At 46.8% G+C, this 20682-nt stretch overlaps 1 protein-coding gene across 1 annotated transcript in view; it reads left to right on the plus strand.

The window, feature by feature from the left end:
- The window catches only part of FER1L5 (fer-1 like family member 5), a gene marked incomplete at both ends in the record, with an annotated part of 116643 nt that overhangs the window by 90338 nt on the left and 5623 nt on the right, over positions 1–20682 (plus strand). Inside the window, 10 exons of the mRNA XM_081960703.1 lie at positions 782–937; positions 1801–1892; positions 3655–3825; positions 5222–5370; positions 6982–7121; positions 7245–7333; positions 8589–8684; positions 8896–9037; positions 17791–17890; positions 19363–19574. Coding sequence (XP_081816829.1) covers positions 782–937; positions 1801–1892; positions 3655–3825; positions 5222–5370; positions 6982–7121; positions 7245–7333; positions 8589–8684; positions 8896–9037; positions 17791–17890; positions 19363–19574 — 1347 coding nt within the window. The remainder of the gene's footprint in view (positions 1–781; positions 938–1800; positions 1893–3654; positions 3826–5221; positions 5371–6981; positions 7122–7244; positions 7334–8588; positions 8685–8895; positions 9038–17790; positions 17891–19362; positions 19575–20682) is intronic.

Raw genomic sequence — 20682 nt, forward strand, 5'->3', positions numbered from 1 at the left:
CTTAGTTCTAGGTTGGTTGTCTCCTTGATTAGTTTCCATCCATTATTTCTTGTCTTGCCTTCTGGTGCTTTGGAGAAGGCGAGCTGTTTCACTGGAACATGAAAGAAATGAAGATTAGATAGATGATAGATGATAGATAGATAGATAGATAGATAGATAGATAGAGAGATAGAGAGAGAGAGAGAGAGAGAGAGAGAGAGAGAGAGAGAGAGAGAGAGAGAGAGAGAGAGAGATGATAGATATCCCTGGATGGCTGGATAGCTGGATGGAGATGGATGGATGGATGGGTGGGTGGGTGGGTGGATGGATGGATGGATGGATGGATGGACAGACGGACGGACAGACAGACAGATAGATAATGATAGATGATCAAACCTACAGCATAAAATGTGAGGTTCTGTGGAGGAATTGCCTGTAGTTAGAGCGATGGAGCCAAATTGATCTGATCATAGCATTTTAAGATAAAACAAATCAGAATCACCAGGCTGTTTAATGAAAAGTGGAAGTAATAACTCCTGGCGTGCTCTTGCGTGGAGAGGACATTGGTGAAGAACATGTTCCAACGAACTGCTACCAATGACTTGCTTTTCATTTTTATGTTGGTGTGTCCCAATCTCCCAATTCTATAATAACCCATGGGAAAACCAAATTCCAGCCCCACTGAGTTAGGGGAACAATATCCTTTGCTCGTTTTCCCAAAAACGCAGAATTTGTCTCGGGGAAAGTAAAGCAGTAGAGGTTCTCCTTGAAGCCTCCACTGAACCAATGCCTTGTTTTACAGGGGCTTTTCCGGATCTATCCTCTGCCAGAAGATCCCAGAATTCTACCTCCACCACGTCAGTTTCAGGAGCTTCCGGCCAATGTCTCCCAGGACTGTCTAGTTCGCCTTTATATTATCCGAGCTTTTAATCTCCAGCCGAAAGATCGCAATGGATTGGTAATCATCTTTGCTTTGCTGTTTTGCTACAGTCCAAAAAAGTTTTCTTCCAGAGCCCACTGGGTAGAGATATTCAAGGTAAACTTTGATCTAGCAGGAAAGGAACCAAGCTAGAAATCAGGAGATGATGAGTTCTAGTACCTCCTCAACCATGAAAGCTGGCTGGGTGATTTTGGACCAATCACCAGGAGACAGTGAGTTCTAGTTCTGCCTTATGCCCAAAAGCCAGCTGGGTGATTTTGGGCCAATCACCAGGAGACAGTGAGTTCTAGTCCCGCCTTATGCATGAAAGCCAGCTGGGTGATTTTGGACCAATCACCAGGAGACAGTGAGTTTTAGTCCCACCTTAGTCATGAAAGCCAGCTAGGTCATTTTGGACCAATCACCAGGAGACAGTGAGTTCTAGTCCCCCCTTATGCATGAAAAGCAGCTAGTCACACACATACTCTCTCTCTCTCTCAGTTGAACCCACCTCACAAAGTTGTTGTTGTGGGCAAATAAGAGGAGGAGGAAGCCGTGTTGGATACATCGCTGCCATGAGTTATTTGTGAAAATAAGAAAGGCAGGATATAAGTAAATAAAGTGGCTAGGACCCTTGCTTTTAAAGTGAAGATGAGCATCCTTGCCAATAATATCCATCAGGGGAGATAAAAAAGGATGAAATGGCAACTGAGGGCCTGGAGTTGAAGCCCCTACACACACAGATACACACACACTCACAGTATGCTGACATAGCACTCACACATTGCATTCATTTAGGAAAGAGGACAAACCATCCCTTTGTGTCTTTGTGGGTGCTGGGCCTGGGACAGGAGGACACAGAGAACAGATCATAGAGCTATACCCTTTGCATCACTGTACAGTGTGACCCGTACGTCAAGATCAAGCTAGGGAGAGAAAGGATGGATGACCGAGAAGAATATATACCCAACACCCTGGATCCTGTGTTTGGAAGGTCAGTCTAGGCACATGGATCTGATTGCTTTGTTGCTCGGTTGGCCAGCATTCAAGCCACGTATGCAACCATAGTTTGGGACTGCAGATTACACTGGATACTTCTCTTCCATAAGAATCAGGTTACACCATGCTCCTCTCAAACCTGGTTAACTAATTTGTGTTGATGGCTAGCTAGATAGCTACATAGCCAGATATTAAATAGAATCGAATAGAATAGAATTCTTTATTGGCCAAGTGTGATTGGACACACAAGAAATTTGTCTTTGGTGCATATGCTCTCAGTGTACATGAAAAGAAAAGATACATTCATCAAGAATCATAAGGTGCAATACTTAGTGATAGTCATGGGTTACTAATAAACAATCAAATTATACTAGGAAACAAAGGAAACAATATAAAATTTAAAGATACAAGCAACATGGTTAGTATCATAAGTGGAAAGAGATAGGTACTAGGGAAGGAGGAGAATAATGATATAGTAATATAGTCTTAGTAGATAATTTGACAGTATTGTGGGGATTAGTTGTTTAACAGAGTGATGGCATGGGGAAAAACTATCCTTGTGTCTACTTGTTCTGGTGTGCAGTGCCCTATAGAGTCATTTTCAGGGTAGAAGTTGAAACAATTTATGTCCAGGATGCGAAGGGTCTGTAGTTATTTTCACAGCGCTCTTTTTGACTTGTGCAATGTGCAGGTCCTCAATGGATGAAATCCACTTTATCAATCCTGTTAGCTATTACTCATTCCTCTTATATAACACCTGTTTAAACAGAATCTATCTATAGGGGCAGATATATTCTTAAAATTAACTTCTGGGTCCATGGTTCAAAATATACTTTCAATATGTTTAATGTTAAAATATTTTGCTTCCTTCTGTAATTCTAAGTCAAGTTTAAGTGTCTTTCTCCTTTAATTGTTAAAAATTAAAATGAACAAAGACCCATCCTTACAAGAGTCCTAGGTTTCTGCTTCCATGAACAAAACATTCAAAGGTTTGGTCCAACCTTCTCTAACCAGACAACATTTAAGACTGTTGGGTCAATGATACCAAATTATATTTGGGTTTGTGGAAATACTATCCCAAAGAAACATAAACTGAGATTTGAAAGAGACACCTACAACAGCAGACAAAGAAAGGGAGAGAGGAGGAGAGAATGAGAGGAAGAGGGGGGAAGGAAGAAAGAGGGAAGGAGAGGAGGGGGGAAGGGAGAGAAAGAGAAGGAGAGAGGGTAAGAAGGGGAAGAGGAAGAGAGGAGTAGGGGAGAGGTAAAGGAAGAAGAAGAGGGAAGGAAGAAAGAGGGAAGGAGGGGAGGGTGGAAGAGAGAGAAAGAGAAGGGGAGAGGGTAGGAAGAGGAAGAGTAGAAGTAAGGGAGAGGTAAGGGAAGAAGGAAGGGAAGGAGAGGAGGAAGGAAGAAAATAGAGAAGGGAGGGAGGGAGGAAAAAAGGGAAAACAAGGTGGTGTTACAACAGGAGGAAGGGATGGTAAATAAATCAACCCAAACTGTATACTATAACCTATTAAATGAAATAAAGGTATAAGAATGACAAATGTAAAGAATAACAATTATGTGAATGTATACTTAAAATGGTATGTAAGAGAATAAAAAAATTTAAAATGGGGGGGGGAGACTATTGGGGTCACAGCTCCCAAAATTCCTAGAAGCCTATTCTTGCAATCAATTCTGCGAGGGAAGATAACAGAATGGATAGGAGTGGTGCACTTATATCTTCTTCTTCTTCTTCTTTGGTGGTCTTCCAAGAACATATGAACTCACATGTACCATTCCATTAGAAAAGGACCTGAAGATCTCATTATTTGATTTTGACCTCTTTTCACCTGATGACATAGTTGGGGACACCACCATAGACTTGGAGGACCGACTCATGTCTCATTATGGGGCCAACTGTGGGCTGCCACAGACTTACTGTGTGTAAGTACTAAGGCTATATTCATGAGTAATTCCATCTTTCTCATCCTAGCAGCTTCCAGATGTTTGGGGAGTTATCTCCCAGAAATTCCCAGGAACATCTTCCCAACTTTAGAAGTTTAGGTTGCTTTCATCTACCATAAGTAGGAACTGGAAACCTCTAGTCCAGTGAAGTGCGGACACAGGCAGATGGCACCAAGTGCCAAAAAGGGAACATTTTGCACGCAAGTGCTCCTCTGGACCGCAACCAGGAAGAGCAGTTGCCCATGGAGCATGCATGCACTGGAAAATGAATGGTTTCCACACATGTGCATCATTCAGCAAATCTTCTGGTTACTGCCATGCACATGCACCAATCAGCTGGCCGAAGTGTGTGCTCATGCCCAGAAAATGGAAGACTGGCTCTTCCGGTTTCCCGCACTGCCGCAGACAGAAAGGCCAGCTGATTGTTGTGTGTGCATGTGCGCCAGAAAACCATAAAAGGAACGGGTGATGTGACATTTGCCAGGCGACATGGCTCTGCATGCCTCTTTGGGCACATGTGCCATAGGTTCACCATCACAGGTCTAGTCTAACAAAAAAGAAGGACTAGGGATGACATGAAGGCAGTCTTCCAATATTTGAGGGGCTGCCACAGAGAAGAGAGAACCTATTCTCCAAAACACCTGAAGGCAGGAGAAGTTACAGATAGAAACTTAACAAAGAGAGATCCAACCTAGAACTAAGGAGACGTTTCCAGAGAATGAGAACAATCAACCAGTGGAACAGTTTGCCTCCAGAAGTTGTGGATGCTCCATCACTGGAGGTTTTCAAGAAGAGATTGAACAGCCATTGGTCTGGAAGGGAATAGGGCCCCCTACTTGAGCAGTGGGTTGAATAGAAGACCTCTCTGGTCTCTTGTACCTCGGTTGTCCTCTACTGAAGTGATAGTTTCAAGAAAAAGCACCATCTTTCTGAAAATGCTCTCTAAAAACATTGTTTGACCCAGTGGTGAAATTCAATTTTTTTACTACCAGTTCTGTGGGCGTGGCTTGGTGGGCATGGCAGGGGAAAGATATTGCAAAATCCCCATTCCCTCTCCACTCCAGGGGAAGGATACTGCAAAATCCCTATTCCCTCCCCATTCCAGGGGAAGGATACTGCAAAATCTCCATTCCCTCCCCACTTCAGGGGAAGAATACTGCAAAATCCCCATTCCCTCCCCACTCCAGGGGAAGGATACTGTAAAATCTCCATTCCCTCCCCACTCCAGGGGGAAGGATATTGCAAAATCTCCATTCCCTCCCCACTCCAGGGTCCAGCCAGAGGTGGTATTTGCTGGTTCTCTGACCTACTCAAAATTTTTGCTACCAGTTCTCCAGAACCTGTCAGAACCTGCTGAATTTCACCCCTCTTGCAGGGCTGGCCCCACACAGTGGAGAGATCAGCTTCTTCCAAGTGAGCTCTTGGAAAATCATACTCAGGCCAAAAGCTTGCCTCAGAGTGAGATAAGTGAAGATGGAACCAAAGCCATTTTCATGGGGAGAACTTACCTGCTCTCTGACTTTGGTAAGTTTACATGCAACTTTCAGTGCTGTACACTTTGGGGCCATATGTCTCAACCTTGGCAGGTTTGTATGGAGTTCAGTTCCCAGAATTCCCATTGCTGCCTGGGGAATTGTGGGAGTTGAAATGCACATAGCTAAAATAATAAGTTTCCTTGTGGTCACCAACAATGAGCTTGATTGAAAGTGTTGCTACCTTGTGACTGCGTCCCATTTTGTTTATTTCTTTGTATCACACTTTTATTATTTTTACATGTAAGTCAAGGCAGTGGACGTATCCAACATGCCTTGTTCCTCCTATGTTCCCCACAACGGCAACCTTGTGAGGTGGGTTGAACTGAGAAAGAGGGACTGGCCCAGAATCACTCAGCTGGCTTTCATACCTAACTGGGCTAGAACTCACTGTCTCCTAGTGATTGGCCCAGAATCACCCAGCTGGCTTTCATGGTTAAAGCAGAACTAGAACTCACTGTCTCCTAGTGATTAGCCCAAAATCACCCAGCTGACTTTCATGGTTAAGGCAGGACTCATAGTCTTCCATTTTCTACCCTGGGCCTTAACCATAGTCCAAATTGGCAAGTATAGATATGATCTAGCATCTTTTTTCCCACCACGTTCCCATGTCTTCATCTCATCCTCTTTCCTCATATGTGATGGATTCAGTTCTTCTTAACAGAAGCAGAATTAATGTTTTCACTTTATTCCGGCATTTGGTGTTTCATTTTTGTCACTAGCAGGCACTGGGAACAATCAGAGGTATAGTAGGAGTGAGCATTGCAGACAACTAATTTGGCAGTGTAGTTTTCTAGCAACTCAAGAACGGGTAGAGAGCAACACAATTTGGAAGGGGAGGTTGGCAACTAGGATTCTCAGGCAAGAGTCATGCAAGGAGTTAACTGCAGTAACAGACCTTATCAGTTCCTTGGGATAATTGCAGAGCCGTGAGCTCCCAGCCGAAATGCCGCAAATTAAGTTCATGCAAGCAGTCTCTGTGGCATGAAACACAATGAGCAAAATCTTCAGAAATGCAAACTGTTGTCTCCTACAACCACCACACCCCTTTCTTTCTATTTATTCCCCAGCCAGGAAGGGGGCATTCAGATCCACGTGTGCTTTGCTTTGCAAGTTGACTCCTTGACCTTGGTTGTTCATCTCTCCTATCTGCTCTGTGCATACGCACATCTGGAACAGGCCCCAGCTGTTCCTCCACCTACTCACTCATCTCTGACTCCAAAGGCAGCTGCCTCTCCGGTGGCTAGGAAATGTTGGATGGCCCTGGCTCTATCTCAGTGTTCAATGCAGAGCATCCATCAGAGCCTTCCCCAAGCCTCAGAACTGACCCGTTCTTCCCCAACCTCCTCATCATCCGAGTCTGCTGCCAGCTCTGCTGGCAGTTGGCAGGCCACAACACTATCATCCTTCTCCTGGCCAAAAGGAAAGGGAAAGGAAAAGGAATGAACATTTTGGAACTCCTTACTTTCACTCAAACCTACCTTAGATATTTTCAGATTCTTCCTTTTATCCCCACTTTTAAAACTAAAGTAATTAATGTCTTGCCTATTCAAAGCTTCCAGTTGAGTTTGATGGGATTTCATTTTATGTTTCCTCCTTTCAGAGACCAATATAGCTTCACATGGACATCTGGGACCTGCCAAAGAACGTATGGCCCTCCACCTTCTCCGGACATGCGGTTTGGTCTCTGAACATGTAGAAACTCGCACTCTCTATGACCCAGCTCTACCTGGAATTGACCAGGTAAACCTTCATCTCAGATTTTTAGACTGTATTTGTTAGCTGATAGAAAGAAGAATCAGGCAGTCTAGCAAATCTATCATTGTGGATATTGTCTTATGAATCCTGTACCTCTCTCCTATTCAGGGGAAATTGCAGATGTGGGTGGACATCTTCCCACTTTACTTGGGTGACCCAGGACCTTCTTTTGATATCACCCCACGGAAGCCCAAAAAGTAGGTCCCTGCCAATTTGTGTAAAGTCAATATACACAACTAAACTAAATGTCTGCTGCCACCTCGTGCTTGCTTGTGCTTCGCTGATATGTGGTGACAATTTGCCACAAACTATGGAGAAAGGGGATGAAGGGGGGGGGATGCTTGGAAAATCAAAAGTAGGTGCTGTGCCATCTCGAGAAGCTGCTTCAAGGTCACCCAGTTGGAAGAAGAAAAGAGCGGGATGCTGGAACTGACCATTAGGAAAACAGTTTGAGGTGCAGAGTATCTTCTTTCATGCATGGTGGCCATGCCCAGAAGCTAAAAAAAGATTGGACTAAAATACAAAAATGGTTACAGGAAATTGCAAACAACCAAATTCTCAAACACTCAAACTCTCAAACACTCAAAGCAGAATTGTTCCTTCTGGGGATTATTAAGGGAAAGTATATACGAAAGAGATTAAATATTTAATTTTGCACATAATTACAGCAGCAAGAATAGTCCTCACACAATGTTGGAAAAGTGATACCATGCCAAAAGACTGTTTGATAATCCAAAAGATTCTTGATTGCACAAAGATGGATAAACTCACCTTAGAGTTACCTTCTGCACTCCAGGGGAAGGATACTGCAAAATCACCATTCCCTCCCCACTCCAGGGGAAGGATACTGCAAAATCACCATTCCCTCCCCACTCCAGGGGAAGGATACTGTAAATTCTCCATTCTCTCCCAATAAATTTCTGCTACCAGTTCTCCAGAACTGGTCAGAACCTGCTGAATACCACCTCTGTCCCACACCATTCAAAGAGTGTTCATCCCAAAGTGTATAGACATTTTGCTTTTCATTCAAGAAACTTCTTTAGCTCTGACTGCATAGTGGGGAATGGAAGGATAAACCTCCAAGTGGCCTTAACAACCCTCTAAAAGGATGCAAATGACCAGATGTCTGCAAGGAATATCAATCCTTCTATTCCCCACTGTCCTGTCAGAGCTGAAGAAGCTTCTTGGATGAGAAGCAAAACATCTTCAAAAGAGAAAACCAGAAAGTCCAGTTACCTCCTGAAAAAAGCACCTTTGGGATAACCAGGGCCTGGATGACTGAAAATCTCCACAGATTTGTAGCCGACTCTATGTTCAAGGGATGCCCAAATGTAGCTGGCACCCCCAAGAATCAGAGTGGATAGTGGTGGCCTCATTGAGCTAGGAACGGGAAGATCCGGGTTCAAGTTCACTCTCAACCATTCTAGTCATCTTCTTTTCTCTTCTTTCTAGATTCGAACTCCGCTGCATAATTTGGAACACAAAAGATGTGGATCTGGAAGATACCAATATCTTTGGAGACAAGATGAGTGACATCTACGTGAAAGGGTATGAGACAGGGGTGAAATCCATCAGGTTCTGACAGGTTCTGGAGAACCGGCAGCGGAAATTTTGAGTAGTTCGGAGAACCGGCAAATGCCACCCGTGGCTGGCCCCAGATGGAGAACCCAGTTACATCATGAACCTTCACAAAATCTGATCCCCACTTTTGAGTTGACTGAAAATATTTCTGAAAATATTTCCTTCGCTTTGGTTCCAGATGGCTGGATGGACAGGAGGAAGACAAGCAAAGAACTGATGTCCACTATAGGTCCTTGGCAGGAGAAGGCAACTTCAACTGGCGATTCATATTCACGCTGGATTATTTGCCCATGGAGCAAGTTTGTGTCCTCACTAAAAAGGTGGGGCATGTTGGCTTTTAGTTCTCTCTCCCTCCCTCTCTCTCTCCTTCTTTCTCCCTCCTTCTTTCCCTCTCCCTCTCTCCTGCCCTCTCTCTCCCCTTCTTTCTGCCTCCTTCTTTACCTCTCCCTCTCCCTCCCTTTCTCTCTCCCTCTCTTTCTCTTTTTCTCTCTTTCCCTCTCTCTCTCCTCTCTCCCTCCCTCTTTCCCTCTCTCTCCCTCTCTCCACCTTTCTCTCCCTCTCTTTCTCTCTGCCTCCCTCCCTCCCGCTCCCTCTCTCTCCCTCTTTTTCTCTTTTTCTCTTTCTCTCTTCCTCTCTCCCTCCCTCTCCCTCTCTTTCCCTCTCCCCCTCTTTTTTCTTTCTCTCTCCCTTTCTCCGTTTTTCCCTCTCCCTCCCTCCCCCTCTTTCTGTGTGTGTATGTGTGTGTGTAATCTCATTTGCCCTTTATAAAGCCCTTCAGGAGACTGATATCAACTCTTTGAAGAACTAGAGTGGTTAAGACACCAGGCTAGAAAGTAGTTGGATCATGAGTTCAAGTCCCATCTTAGCCATGTCACTCAGCTGGATGGCTTTGGGTCTCTCTCTGACTCTCTCTCTCTCTCCTCCCTCCTTCTCTCTCCCCCCCTCTCCCCCCAACCCACCTCACAGGGTTATTGTTGTGGGGGAAAGTAAGAGGAGGAAGGTAGGTGCTGGATATGCACACCACCTTGATTTATTTGTAAAACTAACACGGGTGGGATGCAAATAAATAAGGTTAAAAACTTGAAGATGACACAAGAAACAAGGTTTTGAGGGGGTTCTTGGTGCTGTTAGAATTATGTTCCATTTTCCAAACTCCTGCCAGACCGCTTTGACTCCTAGGGATTTTATGAAGAAGCCACTGACTTCTTTCATTATTATTATTTTTAAAATTTCCCAGTTTTACTTTCAGCTGGGAAATTTCCGGTGATCTTGATCCAAGCATTAGCCATCCACTTCCAAGCCCAAAGATGGTGAAATACTGCCACCTTCTGAGACAGACCAGGGACCTGTGCAATGATGTACTTTCTAGTCTTTTCCTAAGCAGCAAGAGTACACAGTCCTCAGTTTACAACAGTTCATTTAGTGACCGTTCAAAGTTACAACAGCACTGAAAAATGAGACTTTCAATTCAATTTCAATTTATTAGCGCTTATAGACCGCCCCCTCTCCCGAAAGGAACTCGGGGCGGTGTACAGTCCATGTCAAAGAACAAAATTAAAACAATTAAAATTACTAAATGGACAATATATATATATACAAATATAAAATAGATGGATAAGAGGAGGATAAAAGATGTGCAGGACTGTATTGCTAATAAATAATTAAAATAAACAGACATTAAAATCCCAATACCAAATAAAATTAAGTCTACAGAATAATCCCCTTAAAAACCAGTAATATAAATGCCAGGAGATAGGCGTTGAAATTATGCCAGGCCAGCCAGTCGGAACAGGTGAGTCTTTAGTTTCTGCCGGAAGGAGCGGAAGTCAGTGGTGGTTCTAATGTCGGGGGGGAGGTCATTCCAGAGGGTTGGGCCCATCATAGAGAAGGCCCTACTCCTTGGCGTCGCCCGCTGGCATTGCCTAGCGGACGGCACCAGGAGAAGCCCCTCCCTGTGAGAGCGAATTGGCCGCTGGGATGTATGTGGGAGGACGCGGTCCCGCAGGTAACTGGGCCCTATGCCATGGAGCGCTTTAAAGATGGTGGTCAAAACCTTGAAACGCACCCGAAAGACCACAGGCAGCCAGTGCAGCTCGCGCAGGAGCGGTGTTACATGGGAGTACCTGGTACTCCCCATGACTGCCCGCGCGGCTGCGTTCTGCACTAGCTGCAGTCTTCGGGCGCGTCCCAAGGGAAGCCCCATGTAGAGAGCATTACAGTAGTCCAGGCGAGACGTCACCAGTGCATGAGTGACCGTGCGTAGGGCCTCTCGGTCCAGAAGGGGGCGCAATTGGCGCACCAGGCGAACCTGGTGGAACGCCCCCCTTGCCACGGCTGCCACATGGTCATCCATTGACAGCTGGGCATCTAGGAGGACGCCCAAATTGCGCGCCCGTTCCACAGGGGGCAGCTGTTCGCCCCCTATGGCCAGCGCTGGAATCAGCTGACTGAACCGAGGTGCCGGTAGCCACAGCCACTCAGTCTTGGAGGGGTTGAGTTTGAGTCTGTTGTCCCCCATCCAGACCCCGACGGCTTCCAAACACCGGGACATCACTTCGACAGCCTCACTGGGGTGGTTTGGGGTTGAAACGTACAGCTGAGTATCATCAGCGTACAGATGGTATTCAACCCCAAAACCACGGATGATCTCCCCCGGCGGCTTCACATATGCGTTGAACAGGAGGGGCGAAAGGACCGATCCCTGCGGCACCCCACAAGTGAGTGACCTCAGGGTCGACCTCTGCCCCCCCGTCAACACACATTGCGACCGGTCGGAGAGGTAGGAGCCGAACCACTGTAAAACGGTGCCTCAGACTCCCATCCCCTCCAGCCGGCGCAATAGGATGCCATGGTCGATGGTATCAAAAGCCGCTGAGAGATCTAATAGGACCAGGATAGAGGAGCAACCTCTATCTCTGGCCCTCCAGAGATCATCAACCAGTGCGACCAAGGTGTCTCTGTGCTGTGTCCGGGTCGGAAGCCGGACTGGCGTGGGTCTAGATATTCGGATTCGTCAAGGTGTCGTGGAAATTGCTGCGCCACCACATTCTCGACAACCTTCGCTAAAAAAGGAAGGTTGGAGACTGGACGATAATTAGCCAGCTCCATTGGGTCCAGTGAAGGCCTCTTGAGTAAGGGCCTCACCACCGCCTCTTTCAAGGCAGTTGGTAAGGATCCCTCACCCAATGAAGCGTTCACCAGGCCCAGAAGCCAGCCTCGTGTCACCTCCCAGGATGCCAGTACCAGCCAGGAGGGACACGGGTCCATTAAACATGTGGTGGGCCGCAGCCGTCCACGCAACCTGTCCAAATCCTCGGGGGCAACAGAGTCAAACTCCTCCCAGAGTGGTCTTACAAGACTCACTGTTGACAGCTCGTCCGTGCCACTGGAGGGGGCCCATCCGCTCCAGATCTGAGCGACTTTGTCCTGCAGATATTCCCCAAACTCCTCTGCTCTACCCTGCAAGGGCGCCACCCGCGCCCCCTGTGATAGGAGGGAGCGGGTCACCCTAAACAGGGCAGCAGGGCAGTTATCCGCGGACGCAATAAGAGCGGCACAATGTCTACGTTTGGCCGCTCTCAATGCCACAAGATAGGTCCGTAAATAGGATCTTACCTGTGTTCGATCAGACTCGGAGCGTGAGGACCTCCACCTGCTCTCTAGACGTCTCCTATGGCGCTTCATCGCCCTCAGCTCCTCGATTTACCAAGGGGCTCGGGCGGATCGCTGCCGTAGGAGACGTCGCAAAGGCGCAACCCGGTCCAAGGCCCCAGCCGCCGCCATATTCCAGGCGGCCACTAGGTCCTCCGACCGAGCGCGGGTCAGGGCTACAGGTAGCGGCCCAAGCTCCATCTGGAACCTCTCCAGTTCCATCAGGTGCTTGGGGCGGTACCAGCTTGGACGAGCTGGCTCCGCCTCCTCGCGGTGAGGGGTAGCGACAGGGAAGTCGAGCCAGAGACATGAGTGATCTGACCATGACAGGGGAGTAATAACTAGGTCCCCTATTCCCAGATCACTCGTCCACTGTACAGATACAAAAATAAGGTCCAGTGTGTGACCACCCTCGTGTGTGGGGCCCTGAATTAGTTGGGTCAGGCCCATGGCTGTCATGGAAGCCATGAACTCCCGAGCCACCTCAGATGCTGCTCCCATCGACGGCAGGTTGAAGTCCCCCATGACCATAAGCCTGGGAATCTCAACCGCCGTCTCTGAGATCAGCTCGAGGAGCTCGGGCAGGGCCGCTGATGTATAGCGAGGAGCCAAGTATACAATCAGCAGGCCCAACTGCCTCCCTGGGCCCCATTTAACACCTAGTGACTCACAACTTAAGATGGCTTTTCACAGTTACGACCTTTGCAGCATTCCCATGATCACATGATCAAAATTCAAATGCTGGGCAATGGGTTCGTTTTTATGACCATTGTTAGGTCCTGTTATCCCCTTTTGCGACCTTGGGGAAGCCAGGTCACTACAACTGTTTATTTATTTATTTATTTATTTATTTATTTATTTATTTATTTATTTATTTATTTATTTATTCTTCGCATTTCTAGACCGCCCCCTCTCCCAAAAAAGGACTCGGGGCGGTGTACAGTCCACACAACAAATAACAAATAATAAATACAGATATAAATATAGATATAAATATACATATAGAGGAGGTTAAAAAATTAAAAGAACTGTACAGAAGAATATAAATATGGTTCTGAAAGCCCTAAAATCAATTCGATTTAAAACCATACCCATTAAAATACCAGTTGAGAATGTATTTCCAGGAGGTAACAGTTGTAACAATTATAATTATGCTAGGCCAGCTAATCGAAACAGGTGAGTCTTCAATTTTTGTCAGAAGGAGCGGAAGTCTGTGGTGGTTCTAATATCGGGGGGGAGGTCATTACAGAGGGTTGGGCCCATCACAGAGAAGGCCCTGTTCCTTGGCGCCGCCCACTGGCATTGCCTAGTGGACGGCACCTGGAGAAGCCCCTCCCTGTGAGAGCGGATTGGCCGCAGGGATGTATGTGGGAGGATGCGATCCCGCAAGTAACTAGGTCCTGTGCCATGGAGCACTTTAAAGATGGTAATCAGAACCTTGAAACGCACCCGAAAAACCACAGGCAGCCAGTGCAGCTCGTGCAGGAGTGGTGTTACGTGGGAGTATTTGGAACTCCCCATGACAACCCACGCGGCCGCGTTCTGGACTAGCTGCAGTCTCCGGGCGCGTCCCAAGGGAAGCCCCATGTAGAGAGCGTTACAGTAGTCTAGGCGAGACGTCACCAGCGCATGAGTGACTGTGCGTAGGGCATCACGGTCCAGTAGGGGGCACAATTGGCGCACCAGGCGAACCTGGTGGAACGCCCCCCTTGCCATGGCTGCCACATGGTCATCCATTGACAGCCGGGCATCTAGGAGGACGCCCAAATTGCGCGCCCGTTCCACAGGGGGCAATTGCTCGTCCCCTATGGCCAGCGATGGGATCAGCTGGCTGAACCGAGGTGCCGGTAGCCACAGCCACTCAATCTTGGAGGGGTTGAGTTTGAGTCTGTTGTCCCCCATCCAGACCCCGATGGCTTCCAAAGACCCTGGTGGCTTGGGGTTGAAATGTACAGCTGAGTATTGTCAGCGTACAGATGGTATTCAACCCCAAAACCACGGATGATCTCGCCCAGCGGCTTCACATATGCATTGAACAGGAGGGGCGAGAGGAGGGGCGAGAGGACCGACCCCTGCTTAACAGCTTAATTTTCCTGTTAGATATTAACTCTGTCTGCTATAGTTTCCAAACAGGTCCTCTGTTCAGGCGGAAACAGAGATTGAATCCTATTGGTTAAGAGGTCTGACAGCTCCCTATGAAAGGGCTGCTGTCAGATCAAGAAGTTGCTGGATTGTACAGACTTGTTGTATTACAATAAAGAGCTGTTGTTGCGTTAAGCCAGTGTCTGCCTTCTCACCACCCAATCTAACACTGGCGATGAAGGTGGGATTGAGAGGCAGAAGAACGAGCAATGAGACATCCAGCAAGTAGATCCAGCCCAGAGTTTGGCGCAGCAAATCGAGCTACCATTTTGAGCGGCAAAATTCAAACCGCCTCAACCGAGAATGGCCATGCACGCCCCGCCAACTCCGTATGACCCGGTGGCCGAACACTGGGAATAGTATATGTTACAATTCGAATGCTTCCTTGAGGCAAACAACCTCATGGGCGTCCCTGACACCAGAAAGAAGAACCTCTTTCTGGGGTACTGCGGCAGAGAGGTCTTCGAAACCACAAAAGACTTATCGGAGCCAACTCCACTCCAAGCGGTTTCTTGGATGGCATTGCAGCAGACCCTGAAGACCCACTATGCCCCCAAGCCATTGAGGCACATTTGCCACCACGAATTCAACACAAGGAACCAAAAGGAAGGCGAATCTATCAACCAATACATGGCAGCATTGCGAAAGGCAGCAACTTATTGCAAGTTCCGGGACCTGGACGATGTAATACTAGACCGCATAATCTGCGGTGTGCAGGACATTAATCTGTAGAGACGTTTGCTTGCCAAATCAAACATGCCTCTGCAGATCATACTCGATGAGGCCCGAGCTTCCGAATCCACAGACAAGTCCGCAGAAACCTTGCAGCGGCAAAACAATGTGCCACAAACTGCGCAGAAGCAAACGTGCGTCCATCATGAGGTCGCTGAGCAAGAACCCTCTAACTGTGAAGAAGATGACAGCTACCTCATGCGCAGTAGCCGCATGAAACTGGCGTGAAAATTCAACTCACGAATGCTGCCCTGTGCAAGCTGTGGAAGCGACCATGCCCGGTCTACTTGCAAATTCTGAGACGCAACCTGCCGGCGTTGTGAGCGAAAGGGGCACATTGCCAAAGTGTGCCGGAGTGAATTCCCTGCCACCACATGGCAGCCTAAGGGCAATCCTAACCACCAACAGAGGCCCACCCCAGGGGCTTGGCGTAAACCACAAGGGCGCCCAGAGAGAGAATCAAACGTTACCTATCACACTGCGATAGGACAAGTCTGCACTAGGCGGCCAAAAAAACTGAAGATCACTGTCCTCATAGAGGATGCTCCCTGCGAGCTTGAAATAGACACTGGATCATCCTTAACTATCATGTCTTGGTCGACCCTGAAGCAAGCCATTCCAGGTCTAAAGAAACGGCAGGTTCGCACCCCAGACATCAGCCTGCGCGACTATCAGGGGAACCAGATCCCCATCATCGCCAGGGCACCTTCCACGTAAGATTCAAAGAATTCCACGCCAACCTGCCAGTAACTGTGGCCAGAAACGATCTGCAGAGCCTCCTGGGGCTCAACTGGTTCCAAGCCCTAGGGTTGGAGGTGACCGGAATCAACTCCGTGAAAGAAGACGGCGCAGAGGCCATCTTTAAGGAGTTCGAGGACATCTTCAGCCCCAGTCTTGGTAAGTATGTGGGGACTCCAATTTCTTTTAATTTGGACCCCAACATAGTGCCGATTAAGCTGAAGCCCAGGAGAGTCTCTTTCGCTCTCCACCCAAAAATTGATAGGGAAATTGACAAGCTAGTGAGCCAGGGAATCCTGGAACCAGTCGACTACGCTCGCTGGGAAACTCCCATTGTGACCCCAGTCAAGCCCGACAGGTCAGTCTGCATCTGCGCGGACTATAAATGCACAATTAACAACACGCTACAACAAAGCGCATACCCTGTACCCATTGTACAGCATTTACTACATTCACTAGGCCCAGGAAATTTTTTGCTAAATTGGACATGGCACAGGCATACCAGCAGTTGCCTGTAGATGGCGCCGCAGCCGAGGCTCAAACCATTGTGACACACAGGGGTGCATTCAAATGCCACCGCCTGCAATTTGGAGTTAGTATCACCCCTGGACTGTTCCAAAAGTGTCATGGAACAAGTTTTGCAGGGGATACCAGAAGTTGTCCCCTATTTTGATGACATCTTGGTATTGGCTGCAAACGAGGCGCAAAGCAAAAACCCACCTACCTACGGGATTACGTGACCAATAGAAACATCCTGACTAAGAGGGGAGGGGTGTTAGATATTAACTCTGTCTGCTATAGTTTCCAAACAGGTCCTCTGTTCAGGCGGGAACAGAGATTTAATCCTATTGGTTAAGAGGTCTGACAGCTCCCTATAAAAGGGCTGCTGTCAGACCAAGAAGTCGCTGGATTGTACAAACTTGTTGCATTACAATAAAGTGATGTTGTTGCGTTAAGCCAGTGTCTGCCTTCTCACTACCCAATCTAACATTTCCCCAATGGATATTTTCTTCCTGGGAACCAGAAGTAAATGCCAGAAGCTGGCAAAAAAAAATCAGAAATCACAGTCATGGGACCTCAGGATGGTGCAAAGAGCTGTAAAGGTGAGCCAATTGCCAAGTGCCCAAAAGGAGAATCACAGATCTGCATGGGGAAAGGAGGAGGAAGGGTGGAGGGAGAGAAGTAGGGATGAGGGAGGGAAGGAAGGAAGGAAAAGAAAGAAAGAGAGAGGAAAGAAAGAGGAAAGAAAGAAAGAGAGGGAGGGAAGAAAAGAAAGAAAGAAAAGAGAGAAAGAGCGAGAGGAATTAAGGAAGGAAGGAAGAAAAGGAAGAGAAAGAAAGAAAGATAGAGAGGAAGGAGGGAGGGAGGAAAAGAAAGAAACAAAAAGAGAAAGAGCAAGAGAGGAATTAAGGAAGGAAGGAAGAGAAAGGAAGAAAGAGGGAGGGAGGAAGGGAGGAAAGGCGAACAGGAGGGAAAGAGTAAAAGAGAAAGAAAGAAAGAAAGAAAGAAAGAAAGAAAGAAAGAAAGAAAGAAAGAAAGAAAGAGAGAGAGTGTGTGAAGGAAGGAAGGAAGGAAGGAATTATTGTCCTGTAATAACGTTAAGGATTGATAAGCACAATTTTAATTTTTCTTCCAATTGAACTTATCAAAGCATCTTCTCCAGAAGAATCAGTTTTGACAGGTGCTCGGTTCAACTATTTCATTTATCTACCCCTTTCTTCCCATGCATTCAAGGGGACATCCATCACAACCTCTCCTTTTAGCGCTTTTATCTTATACGCTATTTTCCTCCCTTCCATTTTTCTTGCAGCAACATTTTTGGAGTCTGGATGAGACCATGCAGAAGGTACCTCCAAAACTGATCATCCAGGTGTGGGATAATGATAAATTCTCAGCTGATGATTTCATAGGTAAGATTTTTTTGAATGGGATGAGGACTCTTGGGATGATGTTTTCTGTTGCTTCTCAACAAGATTTCCCTCTCGGCATGCTCATTTTGTATGAAGGAGAATATAGCTGCTGAACAAAGCTCTCCACTGGCGACAAGAAGGGCATCTGGCCATGAAACGCTCTGCTAGCTCCATTCAGTTGTCCAGATTCCACTCCAAAAGGAATTATGAGGTTGTTAGATGATGATGATACCACTTTATAAGGTCTTGGTAAGGCCACACTTGGAATCCTGCATTCAGTTTTGGTCGCCATGATGTAAAAAAGATGTGGAGACTTTGGAAAAAGTGCAGAGAAGAGCAATTAAGATGATTAAAGGCCTGGAGACTAAAACATATGAAGAACGGTTGCAGGAACTGGGTATGTCTACTTTAATGAAAAGAAGGACTAGGGGAGACATGATAGCAGTCTTCCGATATCTCAGGGGTTGGCACAAAGAAGAGGGAGTCAAGCTATTCTCCAAATCACCTGAAAGGAGGACAAGAAGCAATGGGTGGAAACTAATCAAGGAGAGAAGTAACTTTAAACTAAGGAGAAATTTCCTGACAGTGAGAACATCAGAGAGAGAGAGAGAGAGAGAGAGAGAGAGAGAGAGAGAGAGAGAGAGAAAAGAGGGAGAGAGGGGAGAGAGAGAGAGAGAGAGAGAGAGATGGAGCCTGGGCTGTCCATCAGCACTCAGATGGAGAGTCAACAGCCCCCAGGTCTGGAGATGGCTGATGAGGAAGAGGAGGAACAGCTGGGTCCAGTGCCTGATGCAGAAGGCAGAGGAGAGCAGTGGAAATCCATGGGCCGTTCCTTGAAATGGAAGAGTCAATGCTGCTAGCGAAGCCCCACCCTAGCTCTGGGGATAAACGCATGGGGCAGAAATGAATAGATGTGGCAGACAACTATTTATCTTCCAGAGGGACTGACTTGTTAGCCTGATGTGAAAGAGAAACTTTGCCGGGGCTGCTGGCGCTCCAAATAAAGGAATATTTGAGTTCAGTTTAGAGGGTTTGTGGTGTTTGGGATCTGGATAAGAACAGGATCATAGAACATGGAAGGGTTGGAAGGGGCCTTTGAGGACTTCTGGTCCAACCCCCTGCCCGAGGCAGAATGTCAATTCCTAAAGTTGACAGTGAGGAAAGGAGGGGAGCACATTCGATGCATACTTTCGGCTAGTCGGATCTCAGATTACCGCAGCAGACTTGGGAGGTGTGCACCTATTGGGGAATGTGATTCCCCAATGAGACTGAGGGGAGGGAAGGAACTGGGGTAAAGTTCAGCTATATTTCAAATAAGGCTAAGATCTGACTGCACAAAACAGACATTGCCAAAATGCTCCTAATAAATGACTGGTTTCTCTTTTGAAATTTGGCTTGAGACTCAATGAATCAATTAGGGCATTTAATGGAAACTTGACACATGAGACCTTATATTTTCATTCCTCTTGTAGGCAATCTGGAAATGAACTTAACCAGCATCCCACGACCTGCCAAGCGGCCTCGGGATTGCAGTTTGAAAGTCCTGCAGGACGATAGTGGGAGGGCCAGCTCGTCCGCTCCTTTTCGCCGACGGAAACAAAAATGCATTTCCCTCTTCATCCAAAGGAATATGAGAGGCTGGTGGCCCTGCATTGTCTTTGAGAAAGACAAGCCACGAGTGTCGGTATGTCAGGAAGAGATTGGGGATGGGGGGTCTTACTGTAGTAGGGTATCTCTAAAATATCCAATAGAAGGTAGTTCTCAACTTACAACAGTTCGTTTAGTAACTGTCTGAGGGAGGGAGTCAAGCTATTCACCAAAGCACCTGAGAGCAGGACAAGAAGCAATGGGTAGAAACTAATCAAGGGGAGAAGCAACCTAGTACTAAGGAGAAATTTCCTGACAGTTAGAACAATTAATTAGTGGAACTGTTTGCCTCCAGAAGTTGTGGATGCTCCAACACTGGAAGTCTTTAAGAAGATGTTGGATAGCCATTTATCTGAAATGGTATAGGGTTTCCTGCCTAGGCAGGGGGTTGGACCAGAAGACCTCCAAGGTCCCTTCCAACTCTGTTATTCTATTGTATTCTATTATATATACCAGAGTTAGAGGATTTCCCCTTAATGCCAGCTTCCATAATATTCTTAATATTTTTAAATCTTCCTTTCCTAAGACAGCTTTCTTCCAAATAGAAGATCACGATCACGTGAAGTGTTAATACCATTTTATAATGCCTTGGTAAGGCCAAACTTGGAATACGGCATCCAGTTCTGGTCGCCACAATGTAAAAAAGATGCTGAGATTTTAGAAAGAGTGCAGAGAAGAGCAAGAAAGAAGATTAGGGGGCTGGAGGCTAAAACATATGAAGAACGATTGCAGGAACTGGGCATGGCTAGTTTAATGAAAAGAAGGACTAGGGGAGATATATCAGTCTTCTGATATCTCAGGGGCTGCCCCAAAGAAGAGGGAGTCAAACTATTTTCCAAAGCACCAAAAGGCAGGATAAGAAACAATAGGTGGAAACTAATCAAGGAGAGAAGCAACTTAGAACTGAGGAGAATTTTCCTGAGCGTTAGAACAATTAATCAGTGGAACAGCCTGCCACCAGAAGTTGTGAATGCTCCAACTCTTGAAGTTTTAAAGAAAATGTTGGACAACCTTCAACAGAGGCCCCGGGAAGCCCCTTTGCAGGGTAGAGCAGAGGAATTTGGGGAGTATCTGCAGGACAAAATCGCTCAGATTCGAAGCGAGTTGGTCTCTACTAGTGATCTAGAGGGGACGTCGGAGGTGGG

Source organism: Natrix helvetica (assembly GCF_964273705.1).
Source record: "Natrix helvetica genome assembly, chromosome: 8".
Lineage (NCBI taxonomy): Eukaryota > Metazoa > Chordata > Lepidosauria > Squamata > Natricidae > Natrix > Natrix helvetica.